Source organism: Panthera tigris, chromosome D2 (assembly GCF_018350195.1).
Source record: "Panthera tigris isolate Pti1 chromosome D2, P.tigris_Pti1_mat1.1, whole genome shotgun sequence".
NCBI classification, from domain to species: Eukaryota; Metazoa; Chordata; class Mammalia; order Carnivora; family Felidae; genus Panthera; species Panthera tigris.
In genome coordinates, this window is record NC_056670.1 from 26,804,184 (window position 1) to 26,829,967 (window position 25,784).

At 36.7% G+C, this 25,784-nt stretch overlaps 1 protein-coding gene across 8 annotated transcripts in view; it reads right to left on the minus strand.

Annotated features, from left to right (window-relative positions):
• The window catches only part of CTNNA3 (catenin alpha 3), a 1,692,711-nt gene that overhangs the window by 176,717 nt on the left and 1,490,210 nt on the right, over positions 1–25,784 (minus strand). For all 8 annotated transcript variants that reach the window (XR_006209119.1, XR_006209117.1, XR_006209118.1 and 5 more), the window contains one exon: positions 19,138–19,230. Coding sequence is in view for 4 of the 8 variants with exons in the window: in XM_042960559.1 (XP_042816493.1) it covers positions 19,138–19,230 (93 nt within the window). In the remaining 4 variants the exon portion in view is untranslated. The remainder of the gene's footprint in view (positions 1–19,137; positions 19,231–25,784) is intronic.

A 25,784-nucleotide genomic window follows, 5' to 3' on the forward strand; every position in this document is an offset into this window, starting at 1 on the left:
TGTGTACTTTCATACATAGTACTTGTATATTTACAGCATACTGTTTTATACACCAAAGATTTGAAAGTGATATTATAGTGGTTATCCTTGAATACTACATATATATGTGATTATTTTTACAAATTATATTACAAAAACGGATCACAGTATATACATGGTTCTGTTATTTCTTATTTTTAAAACTCAATATATGGTATTTCAATGTCTGTAAAATGTAGCTTCATCTCGTTAAATATTTTATTTCATTGTATAGCTCCAGTATCATCTCTTTCCAAGTTTTCAGTGGTTATCAGGTATTTTCCATACACACACACACACACACACACACACACACACATACACAGAGGCAGGTAGGTATCTATGTTCATAAGTCTCTGTGCATATATTTATGTGTATTGAGTAGGCAGTGATATTTTTGTACATCTCTGCAAATGTATCTGGGGGAAGAATTCTTAAAGACAAAGAGGAAACACTCTTATAAAGCCTTTCCGTGCATACTTTTCAATTTTTCTTCAGAAAGTTTACCCCAATTAATATCCCTACAAACTGTGTATAAGTGTCCACGTTCCAAAAAAAGTTTTCTGACAGTGAAGATCAACAATCTTTTACTTTTGCAAATATGTTAGAAGACAGTATTTCATTGCTGTTTGCATTTGCATGTGTGTAATCTGATGAGAGGGAGCAAATATGTACATGTTCATTGGAAATGCACGTGTCTGTTTTGTGACTACCCTCTTCCGGTCCTACACCCATTTTTCTGTTGGCGGGAGGTAAGGTGGTGGAGATGGAGTCATTTTTTTTTTCTCATTGGTGAAAATCTGTTTATATATAAACATTTTCTTATATAAATTGTGATCATTAGCTCTCCAAATTGATGTATTTTAACAGTTTTTCAGGCTTAATCTTGGGCTTTGTTTGTTTTCATTTATTTTTTTGTGTGTTATCAGGAGTAAAGTTTGCCTGCTTTCTCCTTTGCTTTTCTGTGTTTGGTATCATAGAGAGTTCTTTATCATCCCGAGGTCACAAAAATAAATATTTACTCTTTTTATCTAGTATGCATTGTGTTAGTTATATTTTTCAGTTTATTGCACACTATCACTCCTGATAAATAGAGGGTTTTCCCTACCTCAAGATAACATCCCTTTCCTTCTTTCCTTCTTTCCTTCCTTCTTTCTTTCCTTCCCTCCTCTTTCATTTTTTATTCTTTATGCCTGTTTCTCTATTCCTTCCCTGCAAATTAAAACATAAACTTTTTTTTTAACCTTAAGTTCACCTTAACTTAGAGGACTCATACTTAATTCACCACACAAGATGTGAGTCCCTTATGATTAGACATTGTTGTATTTTATAAACACAATACATGAATAAAACTATGTGTTAGGTGCCTATTATGTTTCTATCACTGTACTAGATCCTTTACATACATTCTTTCCAACTATAATACTTCAAGGTATGTATTGTCTAAATTGATATAGAAGGGAAAAGGGTCTCAGAGAAATAAATTACTAAGGGTCATATAGTTATTAGCAAAAGGAATCAAGCAATAATGACTCCAAAGCCAGTGCCCTTTTGTTTACCTGTTGGTGCCTTTTATGAAAATAAAAGCAAACAGAATAAAAGGAGTTCTTCATGGCTTTAGAAACTACCCTCTGCACAATGGAATACTATGTGGCAATGAGAAAGAATGAAATATGGCCTTTTGTAGCAACGTGGATGGGGCTGGAGAGTGTTATGCTAAGTGAAATGAGTCATGAGTGAAAAGAGAAAGACAGATGCCATATGTTTCCATCTTATGTGGATCCTGAGAAACTTAACAGAAGACCATGGGGGAAGGGAAGGAAAAAAAAACTTAGGGAGGGAGCCAAAACATAAGAGACTCTTAAAAACTGAGAACAATCTGAGGGTTGATGGGGGTGGGAGGGAGGGGAGGGTGGGTGATGGGTATTGAGGAGGGCACCTGTTGGAATGAGCACTGGGTGTTGTATGGAAACCAACTTGACAATAAATTTCATATTAAAAAAAAAAAAAAAGAAACTACCCTCTGGAAATGGAATCCCTGTTCTCCATCATCCCATTTTACTTTTTTTTATTTTTATTTTTTGCATTTATTTATTTTTGAGAGACAGAGACAGAGAGTAATCAGGGGAGGGGAAGAGAGAGAATGAGACAGAATCTGAAGCAGGCTCCAGGCTCTGAGCTGTCAACACAGAGCCTGATGCGGGGCTCGAACCCACGAACTGGGAGATCATGACCTGAGCCAAAGTCAAACGCTCAACCAGCTGAGCCACCCAGGTGCCCCCATCATCCCATTTTATATAATCTTAAATCATTATTTTTTAAAATAGTTTCCATGCCTAATGTGGGGCTTGAACTCTTACAACCCCTCAAGATCAAGAGTCTCAAGCTCTACCAACTGAGCCAGCCAGGTACCCCATCATTTTATATAATTTTAAGAAATTTTAGTAACAGTAGTTATTAGCTTTGTCATGTTATTGGAAGTACACTAATCTCGTGGCTATACAATTGCAAGCAAATGGATGTGGACAGCAGGTGTAATAACAGCCCTGATTCTGCTTCCATCAAGTTCAATTTCAAAATGAAGTTACCTGCCATTTTGATTGGGATTTTAAAGTCAAATTCTCATATGAATCCTAGTCTCCCATAAATGTAGCACTTTTTTGCCAGTATGCAGATTGATTTTGTTCAAGTGGTCCCATCTAAAGCCTGGTCTGTAGGAAGGGTGGCTATGTGGGGCAGTGGAAGAACAGGAATACATGCAGGTCTTTGAAGCAGGCACATCTCAATCAATGTCAAGTCTATTACTTCGCACTGCGTGATATTTGGTACTTACATAACCGTGTGTCTCTTTTTCTATATTTTTGAAGTGAGGATATTAATATATACTTCAAAGGGTGGTTGTGGAGACATTTAACAAATTTAAAGTACCTGCTACATATTAAGCATTTGGTAAATAATTGTTAGGTTGTTGCTGCCACTTCTATTATTTTCATCATCAGCAGAGTAGGTGGCTGTAATATACCAGGGCATACCCATATATGTTACAGAAAAAAGATGCAACTTTTGAAAATAAATTTGGAATTTTTTAAAAATAGGAATATATTTTCTTGTCATACTGACTCCTCCATGGAAGGCTGTGCTAATTCCAACTTCCCTATAGTATATTTTAGATGCCAACTCTATGATCATGGTCTCCCAAGAGTCACATTTAACTAATTTCAAATATAAACTTTTGTATTAACTTAATAGGCTATAAAAATGACATGTTTATTCAAAGACATATATCTGTGACAAAGGAATAGATATGCAATTTTAGCACAGCAGGACATGGAGGAATTAAAAATTGACATCATCAAAGTCAATTTTAGTAATACGTAAAACTTTAAAGTTCCATCAGAAAGCCAAAGATCAGTGTCGTTCACAGTTTTAATAAGAACTTAAAACAGTAAATATGTCTGGAGTACCTGGGTGGCCCAGTTGGTTAAGTGACTGACTCTTGGTTTCAACTCACGTCATGATCTCACAGTTTGTGAGATGGAATCCCCCGTGGGGTTCTGTGCTGACAGAGGAGCCTGCTTGGGATTCTTTCCCTTGCTCTCTGCCCCTCCCCACCTTTGCACTCCCTCTGTCTCTCAAAATAAATAAATAAACTTTTCAAAAAGGTAACTATGTCTTCTTGCTAATTTTAGAGGATTTTTATTTCTTTTAAAGTTTTAAACTTCAAGTCAATTGACACTGTAAAGCACTTTGTTTCCACCGAGGTTCTTTATTCTCCCTGTACACTGGATTTTGCTGTAAAAGGGGTTTGGACACCTTATCTCTAATTAAGTCTAAGAGAGAAGAGAGATGATTAAAAATCTGTCACTTTTAATTTCAAAGATGGGCTGATGGTAGCTGGAGAACAAAGGTATAAAAATCTTCTATTCAATTGTTGCTTTGAAAGTACATAATTTACACTTTACCTAAAAATCCCCTGGAGTGATAAGGAAAAGTTTGAGTGTCTCTCCTTATCTACACAGCCTGGATAGAGAGTTGCTGTGTATTCTCAAGTTATAGACTTCTAGAATTTACTCAGATTTCCTACTTGTTCTATGTACTTGCCTTTATTAGTGTGGAATGTGAATATTTTATCAGCCAAGTTGTGATGTCTTCACATTTCTGTTTTATGGACCACATATTCCTTTTTTACATTCCAAATGCCCTGTCTTAGATTACAAGCTCTAAATAACCGAGGACCATGAATCATACAAGCAAGTGCTTTCTGGACATTTCTTGGATACAGATGACTCTTAGTTCCCTGGGAACAGTCTAGCATTGATTTTTTGTAATATTATGCTTTGTGTGCCTATCTTAACATCCAACACACCCAATGTCCCCTAATAACCTGAGATTGCTCCTGTTGTAATTTTCTATGCTAGGAAACAACATAGAGTTCCTTTTGTTTTCAGCTTCAGCGTAAAACTGGGCAAGTACAGGTATCTGACACAAAGGTCACCCATCCACAAATTAACCCATGAAAAAAATCCTATGCAAAGGGCTTTACAAATAGGAAGGAATTTATTTGGCTTAGTCAATCAGATTGGCTGTCCACCAAGTCCTTCCAAAAAATTTGAAGAGGACAAATCAGGAAAGTGAATATTGCCAATCTGAAGAATTAACAGAAAGGTTATAAATGTGAATCCATTCACAAATGATGATGAAGATGATGATGATGATGATGATGATGAGAGCAGTAATCGTGGTATTGGTGGTAATGATCATCATGATAGGGGGTCACTTAAGTTTTATCACTTAACTATGCGCTACTCCTTACAAATATTAACTCATAAGCTTCACAATAATCCTATGGTGTGAGTAGTTCTATTTTAAAAATAAGCAAACTGAGATCAACAGGTAACTTGCTGAATGTCAACAGCTGTAAGTGTCAGAAACAGGATTCAAACTTGGGAGTCTAACTCCAAAAATTTTTCTCTCTTTTTTTTCAATTATCTTAGAATCAGACATGCGGAGACATGTCCAGGTATGACTTTATAAAGTCCCTTTTTCTCTAAGTCCATCCATGCTGTTGCAGTTGGCAAAGCTTTAATCTTCTTTATGGCTGATTAATTATTCCATTGTATATACAGACCACATCTTCTGTACCCATTCATCTATTGACAGAAAACTGGGCTGCTTCCAGAATTTAGCTATTATAAATAATGCTGCAATAAATAAAGGGGGTACATACAATGCTAAGTGAAGTAAGTCAGAAAAAGACAGACACCATAGGATTTCATTCATATGTGGACTTTAAGAAACAAAACAAATAAACAAAGAAAAAAGAGAGACAAACAAAAAACCAAACTCTTAAATATGGAGAACAAATTGGTAATTGCCAGAGGAGAGGTGGAGGGGGGGATAAGGTGAAATAGATAAAGGGAATTTAGAGTACATTTATTTTGATGATCTCTGAGAAATGTACAGAATTACTGAATCATTGTATTGTGCATCTGAAACTAATAAAACACTATAAGTTATATGTTATATACGTATACTGTCTGTATGCTAATTATACTTGAATAAAAATTTTAAAATAAATAAAAGTTTAAAAAAATAAAAATCCCTACTTCCTGTAAGTACATGAGCTTTATAGAGTGGATGACTCCACTTTGAGGGAAATTTTTATGTTCTCTATCCATTCATATTTACACAGGACTTTAACCAAACCTTAGATATATATAGTGTTTCCACCTATGCAACTCATTAAAAGAAACACATGTTCATACTTCTAAAAAAATAAACACATATTAATAATCAATCACTGATTAAAAATATCCATATGTAAAAGCTTAGACTTGGACTGTGGTAATTTCAGTGTACAAAGGTATTTTTTAGACTATCAGAGGATTTTTTAAAATAATATTTTATTTTCAGCTCTTTTTTTTTTTTGACTACCTTAACCATTACTTGATACACATTGTCCTTAATAGGAAAAGAAGTAAGCACATATTTCATATTTTACCAGAGACAAATGATTCAAAACTATTTACTTTATAAATGTTAAATTTTCAGGGGCGCCTGGCTGGCTCAGTCGGTTAAGCGGCCGACTTCGGCTCAGGTCATGATCTCGCGGTCCGTGAGTTCGAGCCCCGTGTCCGCTCTGTGCTGACAGCTCAGAGCCTGGAGCCTGCTTCAGATTCTGTGTCTCCCTCTCTCTGACCCTCCCCCGTTCATGCTCTGTCTCTCTCTGTCTCAAAAATAAATAAACGTTAAAAAAAAAAATTTAAAAAAAAATTTTCACCATTAAAGAAATACAGCTTTTTCAATGAGAATAATTCAGAGAATGGGAAGTAAGGGCAAAACTTGGAAGCCAGGTGTCCATCACAAACACCTCCAAACTGGACAAGGGCAGAGAATCACTTAAATACTTTCGCTTCAGAAGATTTTTCCAAATGACTGTCATATGGGTAATTCTTTACTAAAACATTATTTTCAAAAAAATTTTAATTATCTGATTTTTTTCATTTATTTTTTTATTATTACTACTTCTGTTTTGAAAGAAAGAGAGAGAGAGAGAACAACTGGGGAGAGAGAGGAGAGAGAGAATCCCAGTTAGACTCCCCACTGTCAGCGCAGAGCCTAACGTGGGGTTTGAACTCACAAACTGTGAGATCATGACCTGAGCCAAAGTCAAGAGTCAGACACTTAACTGACTGAGACACCCAGGTGCCCCTCCCATTTATTTTTGTAGGCAAGTAATTGGTTAGATACAAATGCTGTATCTAAGACAACATCCCTCCCCGAAATTTTCCGTGCATGTTCCTGTTCCCAAAGGACATTTATGGTCAACATCATTCATTCATCCATTCATTCATTCATTCATTTAGTAAATATTTACAGCCTATTTACTATGTGCCCAATACTGTTTTAAGTATGGGGAATACATAAAAGGGAGAAATAAAGATTAAAGTTGTAGCTATCATTGAATTCACTATCCAGTACATGACAAAACAAACCAGTATATATGTTGTATGTCAGACAGTGAAAGAAGTACTATGGAGAAAAATAAAAAAGAGAGGTGAAGAGGTTTATATGTGGGTTAGGAATGGTGTTGCAGTTTTAAGCAGGGGAATTAGTGGTGGCCTTCCAAAGAATTTGACATTCGGAAGAGCAAGTGTGTCAGAAGAGGAGATGTGGGGGGCATGACATCTGAAACTAGAAGGGAACTAGACCTAAAGTTAAAATATCAATTTATTTGAGAGTAAAAAAAAATGTCACCATGTAATATATAACACTTCAATGTCAGAATAGATTATAAAATTATAATATAGGTGCACCGGGGTGGCTCAGTCAGTTAAGTGATGAACTCTTGGTTTTGGCTCAGGTCATGATCTTCCAGTTTGTGAGTTTGAGCCCTGCCTCCAGCTCAGCACTACTGGTGTAGAGCCTGTCTGGGATTCCCTCTCTCTCCCTCTCTCTCTCTCTCTGCCCCTCCCTTGCTCAGTCTCTCTCTCTCTCTCTCTATCTCTATCTCTCTCAAAGTCAATAAATAAAATTTTGAAAAAAAGCTGTAATATAAAGCTATGCATGTGAGGGGACTTCCACTCTACTTTATAAATTTCAAATATGCCTACCTGACTTCTTCATTTGGTAGTCTAATAGACATTTTAGACACAACATATGTAAAATTAATTTCTCATCTCCTACCATCTCCAATATGCTCAATTCATTCTCTCCCATAGCAACATAAGTGGCAAGTCCACATTCCCAGTTCTCAAGCCAAAAATGGTGTGCTGTCCTTGACTCTTTTCTCTCTCTCATACTCAGTATCTAATTCTTCACCACATTCGGTTAACTCACCACTGCCATATATGCTCGCTCAATCAACAACTCTCAGCTTCTCCATTTCTAAAACCCTTTCTCGGCCTCTATGATTTCTCACCCAGATAACAGCAATGGCATTCTACATTCCTGCTTCCTCCTGTACCACTTCTCAGACTGTTTTCAATACAGCACTCAGAATGACCCCTTTAAAGCATAAGTCATATCATGTCACTCTCTGGCTCAAAGCCCTCTGCTCGCTTCCCATCCTACTCAAAATAACAGTAAATTTCTTGCAATGGTTTATGTTCCTTACAAGATCAGCCTTCCTTTTTAGTGTCAGATCTCCTCTTGCCTCACTAACATTTGCCTCCAAGGCATTTCTACTTGCTATTTCCCCTGCTGTGAATTCATCAATGAGTAGAAAACACTCTATTTAAAGCTTGGTGGAAGGCTTATTTCAGTAACTAGCAAGTAAGTCACATATAAATATCACAATATATCACTTAAATTCCTGTGGCCTTATAAATAACTCCAGACATAAATTTTTGGGTTATTCAATAATGTTAAAAAATAGGATATGTACATTTATAAAGCCCAAGGTTCAACTCTATAGTTAAATAAAATAGTGAAGAGATTTAGTCTTAAATTATAGACATTGTAATTACAGTAAAAAGATGTAATACTGGATATACTTTTTTTTAAGTGAACTCTGTGTCCAGTGTGGGGCTTAAACTCAGGACCCTGAGATCATGAGTCACACACTCTACTGACTGAGCCAGCCAGGTGCCCCTACACTGGATATACTTACTTCCTCCTCTCACTCTAAAATATATTACCTCACTGGTGACAAGAATGATAATAAACGGTAATAAAATGATATCTTTTAAATATTATTAAGTAGAATTTGTATTTGAGATTAATTATTTTTAAAAATAAATAAGACACTTGAATAGGAACAGAGACAAATATACCTGGCATTTAATATTAGTTACTAGGCATTAATTTTAACTTGGAATTTCCCAGAAATCAAGGCAGGGTGAAAATATATGTATTTTAATATAATTCCATTATTTGATAAACGCTTAGATATTTGTCAACAATTATACTTGGATTGAAATCTCAAGATGTATTTATTAACAGAATTCTACTGTAAGAATTTTGGGATAAAATAATACGCAATGTTTTAAACTTAATTTTCTTTGCCCAGATTTTTATACACCAACTTCTTTAATCAATGGAATGATACTAAATCTCAATTTGAGTAAAGAATTTGAATAAGAAAAAGGTGACACTGTTCAAGTACACTACTTCATGATAAATAGAAATACAGCATAGTGACCTTAGCATATAAAAATCCAAAAGGACAGGGTGCCTGGGTGGCTCAGTTGGTTGAGAATCTGACTTTGGCTCAGGTCATGATCTCACAGTTGGTGAGTTTGCCACAGTTCATGAGTTTGATCCCCACATTAGGTTTGCTGCTGTCAGCACGGAACCTGCTTCAGATCCTCTGTTCCCCTCTTTCTTGACCCCTCTCTCTCTTTTTCTATATCTCTCTCCCTCTCTCTCTCAAAAATAAATAAAAATTTTTAAAAATCCCAAAAGGAGTAAGTAATCTGTCCTTTAGATGGTCTGTCAGCAGAAGGTTTTGTATCATTAAATCAAAAGGACTAAGTGTAAAGAAAACTTCATGGAAATAAAGGGAGTTGAGTTCATCTTGAAAAACTTTTGTATTGGAGGGAATAAAAAAGACAAAAGGTTGACAATTCAGACATGGAAAAGATCACAAACACAGCCTCGGGGATAGCCCTAATGATCAGGAACACAAGAATCATTTCCACAAATAAAAAACAGATTTTTGGATTTGTATGCTTTATAGAGCCAGGAACAAGGGGGCACTGTAAAGGACTTTAGCAAAAAAAGGCAGAGCAATTAATGTTTATGCTAGCAGGAACTAGGTAGTAGAGAGCCACTGAATATTTCAGAGTAGTGACCTAGCAATTTACAGTAAGATTTATCTGGCACAAGTAGGTACAAGCGTTGGAAGAAAGAGCAAGAAAGAAATTAATGAAATCCCCTAGGGTCAAAATATGGAGGAACTAGTATAGATTTGAGGCAAGGTGTCTTACCAAAGGAAGGTTCTCTTCATGCTCTCTCATATACCTGTACCAGCCAGTGTGTGATGTTCTGAAAACAGAACACTAAATGAGACTAAAACCATGTTCCCTGCACTAATGAGGTTTAGTGAGGTTTAATGAGTGGAGAAGAAAAGCCATTATGTAAGAAATTATGCATGAACAATGAATGTCATGATATGGGAATCTCCATGTGTTACATTCAGATTCAGGCCTGAATGTTGGAAGGAAACTACACTTAGATTTGTATTAGTGAAGTCTAGGTTAATCTGGGATTGTAATGATGAGCAGGTATTTATTGGCAAAGAGAAGGAGGATGGGGAGTTGAGGGAACTGTATGCCTCAGAGAGAGATGTGACGGAGAGCCTGGTGCTTATAGGAAGGAAGACTTCCATATACAAGAAGGGGTGGGAGAGAAAGTGTGAAATATGAGGCAGGGAGCAGAACCTGGTTCTCTTACATAGGGCATTAAAGGACCAGATTTCATGCTAAGGGCAAGGGGAGACACTGACACCTTGAAGGGGTTTTATGCATGGTGATAGATGACAGATTTAGCGCTTTAGAAATATGATCTCAAGTTCAAGTGAGAGAATGGAAGTTTACTAAAGGCAGGAGACAATTTAGGAGCCCTCTAAAGAAAATCTAGGACCTAAACTAAGATAGTGACCCAGATGGCGTTAACATTATCCTCAGCTTGACTAAATTTTAGACAGGCTTCTTTCCAACTCTAGGCACCTGACCTCCCTTTTCTTAATGGCAATTACAAAACTTGTAATTGTAAATTCTTTCTTTGCATCTTTAAGATGCAAGTAAATATTCTAAATGCTTCTCAACAGCTTTACAAACAAGGAATGTCTTTCTCAAAAACCAGGGAACTATCTCGTTGAAATGCAATTGTCAAGGAAGATAGAGCCTCTACCTCCCAGGCTCTGTGGGAGGGCACCTTGCTCCAAGGTGTATACGTACCTGCTGTCATGAAGACAGAAAAAAAATTCACTTCTCCTTTGGGTAAAGCCAATTAGCAAAAATGAATGGCCTACAATCTCTGTTACCCTATCTCTGAAAAACTTTCAGCTCTTTGTTCTAGGAGAGTCGAATTCAGACAAAGTTCTAGTCTCCCTCCCCTACTGCAATAGCCTTGAATAAAGTCTTCCCTTCCTGTTCAATTTTTCCCCGTGTGAAATTTTCTTTGAAAGTAGTGATAGTGGAGGTAGTTAAAAAACAGACAAGTTCTGAAAATATTTAGAAGATAGTAAAGCTTGAATGTGGTGTATGACTAGCTGTGGAAGGGAGTAAAAAAAATATATTCCCAGGTTCAGATGTGTTAGATCCAAAGTACAGAAGTGTTATAAGGGGTATAGGAGTTAAAGGAGATTCGTGCGATAAGGTGATGCATTCAGGCTTGGGAACAGTGAGTGCCACAGGAGCCTATAAGCCATGAGAGGAGAGGAAACCACAGGCCTGCAATGTAAGTAGCCAGAGCTCATGAGACAGGACGTGGCTACATTCACTTACCTATGTAAGACATTTGAAATCTTGGGACTCTATGAGAGTGTTCAGGAAAACTGGGAAGGATTGGAGGACTAGAGGGCTTAGATCAGAACTTCAGTGAACCCTAATGTTTGCAAAGTGGATAGAGGAAGAGGAAACCATGAAGCACTGAGAATCGTTACCCAGAGAGACAGGAAAGCAGAGTTACTGCCAAGTACACAATAGAAATTAAAGAAGCCAATGAAGAGAAAACGCACTGCCTAGTGTAGTGCTGCTTGAATAATGTAATTTCATCCAGGCTTATGCAAGTTGTGTTTTTCATAGTAACCTAAACCAAATTATATCATGAAAAAGGTAATGAGGTCGTGTCTTACCATATTTTGTATGTTAATTTAGTATAAGCTTGAGTTATTGAGAGTGTATTCTGATAATAAATGGAGCCCGTTAAAATGCTTCCAATTTTTAAAATAAACCACCCATTCATGGCAATTTTTCTATTGTCATGATGGAGAATATTCAGCTTGCTGCATTTTAAAAAAGCAGCAAGGAGGACTTTCTCCTAATCACCAACATGAAGTTAGAGTGTACATGGCTATTTTTTTTACCCCAAGAAACATCTTCTATATTTTAAAATTTGATATGCTCCAATTCATTTGCTGCATTGACGTTTTGAGGCTGTGTCCAGTAACCTAGGCAACTGTTCTTATTTCTGTCCTAATTTTCTTCTATGTATAGAACTTATATAGAATCAATGTTCTCAAAGATATTCTTTAAGGCAGAGCAGATTTACAAGTTATATGCTTTTAAGGGAATATAACATTCAAAATATGACAAATCTTAATCAAAGACTACATGTTACACTGTCTTTACTTTTGGGTCAACAGTAAATATGATGAATAATCTATCTTCAAAAAGGTGGTATAATTTTTTGCTGAAATATGCTCTGACTACAATTGAAATTATAAATCTTTAAGAGTTTTGTTTTTAATGTTATGGTCACTAAACTGAATTTCAGCACTTAGAGACGACAGCTTCAAGTACTTGCAAATAAAAATCTGGCCTTGATGGGATGCCTGGATGGTTCAGCTGGTTGAGCATACGACTTCGGCTCAGGTCGCATTCTTGCAGTTCATGAGTTTGAGTCCTGCATCAGAGCTCGCTTGAGATCCTCTGCCCCCTGTCTCTCTGCCCTGCCTCACTTCTCACTTGTGCGCTGTCTCTGTCTCTGTCTCTCTCTCTCTCAAAAACAAATAAACATTAAAAAAGAAAACCTGGCTTGGTCAGTAATGTTAAATGAGTTCCCTTTTTCACTCTTCATCTACAAGACAGTATGATCAAAGTTTAAATTGTGCGAGACAGAACAAAATCTTTTATTTTTTGAGACCTATTGGCTTTCGAGCTGTATAGGCAGAGGAAAGAATCACTAGGACATACGTTCTAAGGAATAGAGAAATAAACGACAATTTTATTTCATTTTTTAATTTAATTCCAGTATAGTTAACATACAGTGTTATATTAGTTTCAGTTGTACAATAGAGTGACTAAACAATTCTCTACATTTTTCAGTGCCATCAAGATAAGTGTACTCTTAATCCCCTTTCACCTATTTCACTCCCCTATGATAACCATCAGTTTGTTCTCTATAGTTAAGAGACTGTTTTCTGGTTTTTATCTTTTTTAACTTTGTTCATTTGCTTTGTTTCTTAAATTCCATATAAGAGTGAAATCATATGATATTTGTCTTTCTCTGACCAACTTATTTCACTTAGCCTTACACTCTTTGGATCTATCCATGTCGTTGCAAATGGCAACATTTCACTCAATAAAAGGCAGTTTTAAGTGACTATTTGCAAAACTGATTTTAACGTGCATCCTATAAATATCAGGATGAATTTTCTTTTTCTTTTGTTTTTGCCTACGTACCGCAAACTTTGGAAATTAAGCCCTATATAATTTGATGAAGATAAATGAGGACTGTGAGAGAGAGAAGAAACAACAGATAACCACAGTACCAAAATTCCACAAAGAAAAGAACAAAACAAAACAAAACCTCACAATGCAGGGCCAGCCATTCAATAATGAACAAAATAAGAACTTGACAATTATTGGGTCAAATTCTCTGCTTTATCCTACTATCAAGAGTTTTTTGTTTTGTTTTGTTTTTTTGTGATCGCTATTTCAGTTGTACATGAGGTATGTGAATTAGATGTACATGAAAGTGCAAGCATCATTAAAAATCACATTAATGCCATCTTCCTTCTAACCTGAAAAACCAGTTTCTGATAAGTCCTTCTCCTAAGGAAAAAAACTCCTTCAAAGGACTTTGGTAATAGAATTTCCAGCATGTCAAAATGTTTCACACCACAAAACCAAGAAACCAAAGGAGTCTCATACTAGAAGACTGAGACTTGCCTTGATGAAGCTTCTTGAGCTACTCAAAAGGAAGCCAAAGCATAATACTACCACACAAATCTACATTTATCATGACATTCATTTTTTTTTAGAAAAATCACAATGTATTGAGCACTTCCTATGTGCCAGGAACTGAACTGAAATTTTTCATGTACCTAGTTTAATGTTCAAGAAAAACAAGAAAATAGATACTATTATCTGGATAGTATTATCTAGATAACAGATACTATTATCACAATTTTACAGATGAGAAAACAGTTAGAAATGTAAATAATGTGTTCAGTGTCATATGGATAATAATGGGTAGAACCCAGATTTGAATCAAGGCTTATATAACTCCCAAGTTCACACATCTGTACATCATAAGGCAATGCTAGTGGAGATCAGCCACTTGCTAACCCATTCCGCTCGCAAAACTCTCTTTCAATCTGTTCTACTAAATCTCTCTAAAACCACAGTTGTCCTTCAGGTAGGCATGGGAAACATTTTTAGCCATCACCCTGCTGGCACTATTTACTTCCTGGGAGCCCCTTGCTACTGCTGCCCCTACTGCAGACAGTAAATGAGAGGAAGGGTGGAAATCTAGATATCAAAATACTCCCTGGATTGAAATATGACAGAGGCCATTGTGATAAGAGACTGAGGTTTCTGGATTCTGTGCTTGGAGACCCAGGATTGTTGTCCTACAAGGTCTGACACTGTCTGACTCTATCTGATTAATACTCCATTTCTTCAAGGTGAAGTGATTCACCAGGGAGACTGTCAAGCCACCAAGGATGACTGTCCAGACATCACCATGTAGTTTCCAAATGGTAATCAACAAAATGATTTGGTTATTAACGGAAGATTGTAATGTTGAGACATTTTGAAACTTGTGAGACTTAAGCAGATTTGATACTTAGGTTTATAGTTTTCAGTTTCAAAAGTCATTTTTCTAGTAGAGGACTTATAATATCAACTCCATTATACTGGCTGTAACAATAGGAGGACAATGAGATCTTATGGGATGGTAAGATTCTACCCAAATTTGCTGGGCTGTACTGGAAAGAGAGTGGTTTGTGCCAGAAGACCTGGGATTTGGTTCCAGTTGACATGATATCTACAAACTATTGAACTTCTTTGAGTTAAATTCCCTAATTAGTAAAATCAAGGAGAAAAAAAAAACAAAACAGGGCTTTTGTGAAATAAGACACCAACTGGGAAACATTCTGTAAGCTGTAAATGTTAAATGATAACTGGCACTCTTGTTTAAATAGAAATGATGAGTTAGCATGTATTTAGTATAATCTTTTAGAAAGCTTTTAGGACTTACCAAAAAGTCATCTTATCAGTAAGTTTGGGAATTTGATGATCTTAACAGGAGTCTATTTTCATGTCTCTTTCAAATTAGAGTTTTTAAGATAACAGATTTCTATTTCATACTTGGTAAGAACATGAACAGAATAAACAATTAGAGCTTTAAAGAATGTTCTATAAATCTATAGCAAAATCACACTCTATACCACTGTGGAATGCCTGATTACTGGATATAATCACAGTATTGGTCCAGTGAGTATCCGTGTTTAATAATTAAGATAATCACTAATTTCCACTTCTGTTCCTCTGCTACTTCATAAGGCATGCACTATTGGTCTTTTAGTATTTCACTCTCATTGACCATGGACTCTAAATCATTATTTGTTGGTTATACACCTTTACAATGCCCAGTGGCATTTGCCACTGATGACAACAATAACAGATGATATTGAGCCACAACTACTGGCAGTGAAGTGCAGAGAGGAAAATGATAATAAATAACTGTCATCCCATTACTAAAAAGTACCTGAAATTCGTTCTACTCCGTGTTCTATACAGCAGAGTCTGCATTATTCAAGAATCAAGAAAGCATTTACTCTTTAATAAGAGCAGCCAGCAAAAAGGGACCCAAATGCATGTCTGATTCAGTGACCAGAAATTCTCATGAAGCATGGCATGTATTCAAAAAATTCTCAACAGAGTCCACTTCAAAATTTTACGGTATCTTCCCAAATTGGATGGTATCAGGGAAATGTGTCAAAAGATATACTCAGTCCAATGGATACAGACTTCAGGAATGCTGGATAGAATACAGAGATAGAGTATCAAATGTATATGAGATTGAGCATAGAAATATATTCCAAGCACAGAGACACAACTATGGAGAACATGGAGCCTGTTGGGGATGCAAGATGCCTAAGAGAGCTCATAAAACATAGGTAAACGTGATCATTTTGGTCAGGTGGTTTGGGTGAGGGACAGTTTAAGCTGGCCTGCCATGAATGCAAAATCTGTAGTAATGAACTCACAAGACAGATATCCAATAAAAGGTTGTTATTTGAGTTAAATTGTCTGTACTGTACCTAATTACTCTTTAAATTTAAAAGAAAATTTGTATCCTTCCTCCATTTCTCAGATGACTGCAGCACCTTTTACTCTCTTCTCTTCCATTCCATTGATGATGAATCAAGTTTAATGGGGTGGTGGTGGTTTGTTGCTTGTTAATAAAAGATTCATTCCACTAACTCTGTATTTTAAGTAAATTGATATGTGGTAATCACTAAAGTTCTTAATCAGAAAACAGAATCCACTTACTAGACAAGTTATATAAAGCTGTCTGTGCCTCAGTGATCTTATTAGTAAAACTGGGATAATGTATCAATATATCAAAGTTAATGTGATAGTTAGTTTATATACTGTGACTATCTTTTCTCGTTTTCTCCCAAAAGCAGAGTCTAAGAATGGAAGGTAGCTTATTCCGGGATGAAATCTTGGGGAACAGAACTGGGAACCTGGGAAGGATGGATATGGAAAACAAGGAGGGCAATTCCAAAGATATATTATCAAGCTGGTCACCATGGTACCGGTGGGGCTTGATCTCCCTCTGAATCCTTTGAGTACCTATGGAAAATGCAAAATAGTCCATCCAAGGAATATAAGAGTATTCACCAAGGTTACTCTGTGGAGTGTTAATGCTTCACACAAGATTGTGCATATATTAGAATATCTGAATAGCTTCCTGAGGGATTCCACACAGCAATTTCAGAGAAGCCTCAAGGCAGGAAGTGAATAAAATCTAAGATATTCACATTTTATACAGAGAGATTTACTAGAGCAGAGAGTGGTCAGGTTGAATATAACATTGTTCCCAGTAGATGTGATGGGAAGGGATCTATCTTGCCACTAGGTAGTAGTGAGGGTGTTGCCCAGGGGCATTCCAAATGAACTGGCCTGTCAGGGAAATGTGCACAGTGGAACACAAATCCAGAATGCAGAGAAGTTTTGGGATGATTTCTACAAGGTTAGAAGCAGTGCCTTCTATGAAAGATTCTTAAGATCCAGGACCATGGAGATCATCAACGTCTTAACCTACTATAATCAGGTGGCCATCTAGCTGGTCTGTAACCCCAGTGAAGAACAAAAATACAAATCAAACAGTAGTAATAAGAAGCTTAATTTCTTGGCATATAATTATAAAGTTTATAAAACACTTTCATATGCATTACCTTCTTTGAGGTTATTATCTTTGAGGTTATGCTGTGAGAAGGTAAGATATTATTCTTCTCATTTTTCAGATGAAGTACTTTGAAGTTTCTAAGTTTTAAGGTCTTAACCAAGGCTTCATTGTATACATGTGATGATACAGAATGAGAAACATGGCATGTTTATCCTAATCCCGGCATCCTAAAAGTTACCTTTATTGTAACAAAATTTTCTCCTATCAATTACTCTGTATGTCCTGACAACTACCCTCCACCTACAGTGGCTCAGCAGCAGCCTAAGTGAATCACTCACTTACTTGAAAGCATGAGCAAACTAGAATATCAGCAAACTTTATTCCCAATCCCATTGCCATTTGTAAAAACTGATCTCTTTCCAAAGATGCCTACTAGATTTGAAGAAAACTTCTTTTAGATGCTGGGTGCCCCCAGGCAGTTCCCAGCATGAACTGGTTTCTAGAGGGCTGGGAAGTAATCCAAATAATCAGCAAGGAATGGAAACTCAAGAAAACCAACATTTCTAAGAAAGCACAGGTGTCGTGACTAATATATATCAGTTCTAAGTAATCTGAATATTTGAAAACATGGAACTTTTGGGGAGCCTGGGTGGCTCAGTCAGTTGAGCATCCGACTTCAGCTGTAGTCGTGTCTCACAGTTCATGAATTTGAGCCCCACATTGGGCTATGCCCTGACAGCTCAGAGCCTGGAGCCTGCTTTAGATTCTGTGTCTCCCTCTCTCTCTGCTCCTCTCCTGCTGGTACTCTCTCTCTCTCTCCCTCTCAAAAATAAATAAATAAACTTAAAAAAGACATGCAACTTTCTTAAATTTATCTTTTTCTATCCACCTCCAAATGTAATGTCACTGAATTTAGCTAATTAATAATAGTAATAATGCTGATGATAAGTATACTATCACTACTATAGCTACAAATAATAACTAATGATTATTGAGAACTTACTATGAGCTAAGCCATGTGTTAAGGGCTCTACTAGTTAATTTAGTTATTTGCACAATAATCCACATATAGAGAGTACTAGTACTATCCTCACTTTATAAATCAGCGAACCAAGTTAGAGAAAGGCTGAGTTTCCCAGGTAACAGAGTAAGGGAGTGGCTAATTCAGATGTGTTGCAGGACAATCTAAGCTGCTATACTCTACTGCCTGGCTTTTAGACCCACGTTCCGCAGGCTGGTCTGCAGTTACAAATGATCATTGGCTAGGAAACCAAACTTTCACAGGTTCCCAAGCACTGGGTGCAAGTAAAGTGAGATACAATACCTCAGAGTAATTCGGAAGTTTTTTAGCATTGTTGGAGGTGTGTGTGTGTGTGTGTGTGTGTGTCTGTGTGTGTGTGTGTGTGTGTGTTGATGGTAAGGGGAGAAGAGGGCAAGGCAGAAAGGAAGAAAAGTACAGGGGTAGTTTCTCAGTTTTTTCCCCTAGAATTACAGAGTATATTTATAACTTCTTGGTTTCTCTTTTCTATCTAAATAAATGTGTGCACATTTGAATTCTATATTCCCATGACTGCTATAAACATCAAAAGTGGCATGGGGTGATTTACTACATGATCAGAAATGGTCTCCCTGTGGGCTTTCAAGGTAAAGGAAATAATTCCTCTCATGCTGTGGCCCATGGATTCCAAGGCTCTTCTTCCTGTGCTTTGCAAAACCACCCCCAGAGCCAGGAGTCCCACCTGTGAGCGCCTACATGATTGACAAGAAGAGGGCACAGCATATAGTTGTCCTCTCAGGGAGGTGACTTACCCGGTCAGTTTTCCCTTCAGTCTGAATGCTGGTGTGACTGCGCACCTCATGTTCCTCTTCCAAGTCAGAAACATCCTCCAGTTCCTCTGGGGTCTATAAAAAGAAAGCAAAGCATTGCTGGTGAGAATGCAAAATGGAAAACAGAGTGACCATACCTCAAAAAGTAAGCACAGAGGTACCAATATGACCCTGCAATTCTACTCCTAGAAAAGAAATGAAAATAAATACATGCCCACACAAAAACTTGTTAAAAAAAACTGTTCATAACAGCACCAATCATAGTAGCCAAAAAGTGGAAACAACTCAAATACAAATCTAGTGAGGAATAGATAAACACAATTCTATACAATAAAATATGATTTGGCTATAAAAAGGAATGGGATACTGAGACAGGCTGCAACATAGGTGAATCTTGAAGGTATTATGGTAAGTGAAAAGAGTCAGTCATAAAAGACCACATGTTTGCAAGCAGACTGGTGCAGCCACTCCGGAAAACAGTGTGGAGGTTCCTCAAAAAATTAAAAATAGATCTACCCTATGACCCAGCAGTAGCACTGCTAGGAATTTACCCAAGGGATACAGGAGTACTGATGCATAGGGGCACTTGTACCCCAATGTTTATAGCAGCACTCTCAACAATAGCCAAATTATGGAAAGAGCCTAAATGTCCATCAACTGATGAATGGATAAAGAAATTGTGGTTTATAGACACAATGGAATACTACGTGGTAATGAGAAAGAATGAAATATGGCCTTTTGTAGAAATGTGGATGGAACTGGAGAGTGTTATGCTAAGTGAAATAAATCATACAGAGAAAGACAGATACCATATGTTTTCACTCTTATGTGGATCCTGGGAAACTTAACAGAAGACCATGGGGGAGGGGAAGGAAAAAAAAAAGTTAGAGAGGGAGGGAGCCACACCACAAGAGACTCTTAAAAACTGAGAATATACTGAGAAGCATAGGGGCACTTGTATCCCAATGTTTATAGCAGCACTCTCAACAATAGCCAAATTATGGAAAGAGCCTAAATGTCCATCAACTGATGAATGGATAAAGAAATTGTGGTTTATAGACACAATGGAATACTACGTGGTAATGAGAAAGAATGAAATATGGCCTTTTGTAGAAATGTGGATGGAACTGGAGAGTGTTATGCTAAGTGAAATAAATCATACAGAGAAAGACAGATACCATATGTTTTCACTCTTATGTGGATCCTGGGAAACTTAACAGAAGACCATGGGGGAGGGGAAGGAAAAAAAAAAGTTAGAGAGGGAGGGAGCCACACCACAAGAGACTCTTAAAAACTGAGAATATACTGAGAAAAACTGAGAATATAAAAACTGAGAAAAAACTGAGAATATACTTGATGGGGGGTGAGAGGGAGGGGAAAGTGAGTGGGTGATGGGCATTGAGGAGGGCACCTGTTGGGATGGGCACTGGGTGTTGTATGGAAACCAATTTGACAATAAATTTCCTATTAAAAAAATAAAAATAAAATAAAATAAAGATGAAAAAAAAAGACCACATGTTGATTCCATTTGTGTGAAATGTCTAGAATAGGCAAATCTATAGAGACAAAAGTTTGACTGGTAGTTCCTAAAGGCGGGGGTGACGGAGGAGGGAGTGGGCAATGATTGCTCATGGGTATGTAGTCTTTCTTTAGGATGATCGCAATGTTCTGGAATTAGATAGTGGTTAACGATTGCAAGATTGTGTGCATATACAAAAAAAACAGGTACACACCCTGAGTTTTAACTTCAAAAGGGTGAATCTTATCGTATATGAATTATATCCCAATAAATTTTGAAAGAAAAAGAAAGCAAAATAAGTAGAAGGAAGTTTTTCTCTCAGTCAAGAACTATTTGGCTAAACATTATGTGGTTATCACAAACCAAGATGCTTACATGTGATAAAGAAATGGAATATTTACAGTTAAAACAATATAACATTAAAATGCTACCAAAAACTATCAATAAATTAAATTTTCTAGGAATTTAAATAATAAATATATTAACTGCAGTGTCTATCCTAAAGAGCTAACCTACTTCCATTTCTTTTTTTCAATTTCAGCTTAGACATCTTCTGACAGGGAGGTGTCTAGCTCAGGAAGACCTGGACTGGGTTGGGTCCTCTGCCAAGCTCTTCCTGACCCCTCCACTTCCACTCTCATGATGTTCCCCATACTTGATTGCAGCATTGTTTGTTGAAACAGGCAACCAGTTGTTGTCGCCTCTGTGAGGTAAGAAGTGGGTCTGCCCTGCCTATCGTCATATCACTACAATCAAGCACATCCATGCTTTTGAATGGATAAAGCAGAATTATCAGTGATAGCCAAAAAAGAGTTGGATACGAACAAAGCGAAACATACCAATGGCAACAACAAACCCTTGTCCTAACTGTACTTCCATATTTCAAACTGATTTTATTTGCATTATGTTATTTCTCCTAATTCCTGATTGTCTCTTCATCTTACTGGGGCAATAATTTAAAGATATCTGTTATTATTGCAAATACAAGTAAGAGTATTTAACTTGAATTAAGTTAATATTTGTTTTCCTTTAAATTATATATGAACCCTTTAATACAAAACCCTGGTGGGAAATTCAGAAATCAAACAGGTGTCATGAAAAATAACCAAAAGTGAAGTGAAAGATCTCTTCTACACACCTGGCTGTTAAAGATGGGGGAAGGACAGGGATTGCCTCCTCAGTCCAGCCTTGGTTTCCCTTCAACCTTGGTTTGCACACAGGCCCTTTGTTTATACTGAGGGCTGTGGAGGGTTTCCCTTCCCTTGGGACCACTCTAGAGATGAGAACTTGCAATAATTAGTTCACACTATAGAGTGAAGCTATCTATTTCCTACCACTAATGGCCTCAGATTCTTTCTCATCTCATGGATCTTTAACCAGCACTTCGTTTTCTAAGCCTTGCACTGAGCATCACCCAAAACTCTGCATGTACTTCAACTGACTACTATTAGATATTAATAGTCCCCCTCTTTCCAAGGCCTCTGATATGCTTGAGTAACCCTTACGTATGTTTATCTCTACAGGCAGCCCTTCTTTTCTGCAAACACATGCAGCTATGATCACAGGGCAACTTACTCTCTTTTCGTAGGTGTTAGTAACATTAGTTCACTTCTGTGGAACTTCTACACAATCGTGTGTTTCATTATTAGCCATTTTTGTGTATTTTTCCCACAGTATATTGAGAAAGAATCTTTTCGATTTCCCTCCTTGATACATCACCATCCCCTGAAACATCTGAATAAATTCAGTTATCAAATTCCTTTCCTTGGGTCCTATTGTTTTGCAATTGAAGGCTGTCTGGTGTCCTTACTGTGATCTGTTTCTTATAAATGCCCGCTGTTAATTACTTGGATTATACTTTACAATGAAGTGACATATAACCTCATTGATTCCAGTATTTTATTCAACTCAAAATAAAGTGACTTAACAGAAACTAAGAACTGCTGCTGTCAGAAGTCACAAGTACCATTTTTGTTGGTGATATTGCAGGAAGAGATAAGCCTACCATTTACGCCCACATACTTCTGCGCTGGTGTTTTTGTTTTTGTTTTTGTTTTTGTTTTTTTTTTGCTTGTTTGTTTTTGTCTTTAACACAGGACTATAGTCTTCTTGCAAAGCCACTACAACTGACCTCTTCTTTTCAGGAACAAGATCAGTGGGGGAGTGCTTAAAACACTTGCTGGCAGCATTTTGTTTTCCGTAAGGCAAGCAGTTGGCTGGTATTGCAAAAATAAAAAGTCAAATATACAATGCTATAATCTAAATTAAGTGGAAGCTAAGAGAGAAATAAGAGCATTCTAATCCCTTTTGGAGTGATACATTAACTCTTTTAAGCCTCAAGACAAATAATAATAGCGTAAATATTTAAAAGGGAGGAGGAAGGCGGGGCGACCCCCTATTGTACACTCATCTGGCAACTCTGGAAGGTGCAAACATCTGGAAAGTGTGTGTGTGTGTGTGTGTGTGTGTAAGTGAGATCAAACTACCTGAGAGCAGTGTTATGTAGTAGAAAGACCCAATAATGTTGAGTAATATAGACCTAAATTTGAATTCTGGCCCTCCAATTAGTGATTGTGGGACTTTGGGCATTTTGTGTACCATTTTAAACTTTGGTTTTCTCAGAACAAAGTTTTGGATAGTACCACCTAACTCCGAAATTTGTCGTGAGGCTCAAATCTACTAAGATGCTGTAAGGAAGAATTGCTTAGCCCACAGATAGCTAGAGTGCAGGAAAATTTGTTTCTTTCTTTTGTTGTTGTTGTTTTTTTCTCTTGTTTTTTTTCTTCTCATTCTCCACTATTCCATTCCTTACCCAACCCTTTATATTTTTGGATAAAATGTTTGCATCAATTTGGTTACCTCCATTTTATTCCAAATTTGTTACTCTGGATTGATGTGATACTCTAGTTACATTCACCCCATTTTTGAGTATATGATGTCTTGCACTAAACAGGGTTTAATATAATTCCACACACGTTATTTTCTCCTAAATTCCAAGTAAAGCTCTCTTTTAACCTGATTTTACTCATATACAAGAATAAAATTATCCCTTAAGTCGTCCTGGCAAAGATTCACTCTCACATAGATTCTCAGTGATGATGGAAACAACTTTCCCTCTCTAAGCTGAGCTGTCTCTAAACTAGACCAAGAGGAAGATACAGATATCCTTTTTTTACTCAAAAGAGTGTTAATAAACTTAGTCATTATTCATATATTTCTCATATTAGAATTCAGGAAACCTTTTCATGTTTTTCTATTTTAACTCTTGCTTGTTGTGAAGCCCTTCTTAGGTAGCTCAAAGTGATATGAAATTAGCCTAGTTTCCTCACTTGTAAAATGGCAAAAATATCACCTAATTCTTAGGGTTATTGTGAGGATAAAATAAGATGATGGACTGGAACATTATTCAGTGACTAGAAAGTCCTGAAGTTTAATATTGTTTATGATTATAATAGATTATCATTAATTTTATTATAAGACCTCACTTTATGTGAAAGAGGCCAGAATCAAGTATAAAACTTGAAAATATTCAGGCTGAGGTTTTTACATAGAAACTGGAGCTGCAATAAACCACAGTGGCACATTAAACTTCAGAGTCAGAATAAATTTGTGGTTTTAATAAATATATATGTATATATATTTACTGAGATAGAAATGACTGCATTTATACATCTTTTTTCCCAAGGAGCTTCATGCTCTCTACAGACTTTATCTCATTAATTCCTTCAGCATTTCTAGGGAGACGGTACGCAGGGTTATTACACATAAAAATTCACTTGCACAGACTTTATAAATGTTTAACATTAAAATATATGAAAAAAGAAATTTGTAGTCACTGAAAAGGAAAGGAAAAGAGAAACGAAAGAGAAAGAAGGAAAGAAAGAAAAAAAAACAGGAGAAAAAGGATAGTCTAGAAACAGGAGAAAAAGGATAGTCTAGGAACAGGAGTCACGCTTGACATTTTCCTCTCAAATGAAGGTCAAATTCTAAATCCTACAAGTGACTTAATCATAAATCATACTTCTCCGACTATCCATTGCTGGTTTACTACAATCAAATAACTGCCAGCGCAGTGACAGGAGCAGTCTGACACTCGGGGAAGCTGTTAGGAAGGGCACTCCAGGCCGTCTTCCCAAGCAGGCAGTGGAAAGAGCATGCTCAGTCAGGTCCTGCTAGCTGAGCTGACAGCACAGGATGATTGGGAATGTCAATGTCAAAAATTCATTTTTATAAGAGAACTAGGTATGTTCGTAATATAATTTCAAGTGATAGAAACCTAAGAAATGCCTTTTTGCTGAAAACACACACAAGCACTTTTTGTACTCTTCAAACATGGCCCACTCATCTGCTCATTCTACATCCCGGTCTTTGGCTCTTTGTATCGACTACTCTATTGCCTGGAATGGTCCTCCTAGACCTCTTACATGGCTGGATCATTCTCACCATAGGAGATCAGATGGCCTATCTTCAGTCTTATCCAGTCTGCCCTGGTCAGTCTATCTAAAAGGAACCCTTTTCCCTACTTCATTTGTTTTTTATATCACCTTGTAATTTTTCATTAGCTCTCTTTTCATGATCATAACCTGAAATTATATTTTTCTTTTGTTTTTTTTTTGAAAGGGAATGTGTTTTTGTCTTGTCCCATTAGAACATAACTTTCATGAAAATAAGGATATTGTCTGTCTTGTTCATCACTCTGAGCACCTTGAAACAGCATATACTGTGTGCTCAATAAAAATATCTTAACTGAATAAGGAAATAAATGATTTAATGACTAATAAGCTTCGGTATCAATGTCAGAAGAATGTCATGGGACATTTTTAACCTACAGAGTAATGTTTAATCCTTTCCCTTCTGCTTTCAATAAGTGTTGAGTTCATGATTCCTTGCTTAAGGGAAAGTTTGAGGCAAAGAATCCTGGATTTTGTATTTTAAAAATAAAGACTATGGAAATTAGAGATAATAGGTTTTGTACAGAGCTCAAGATTCTCAGATTTGGAAGACTAGAATGAAATCTATGGGTCCCATTGAAAGTTCAGTACAGATATAAAAAGACATCAGAGAAAACACAATCTTCTAAACTCAGACCAGAGTTTGAAGTCTTACCAAG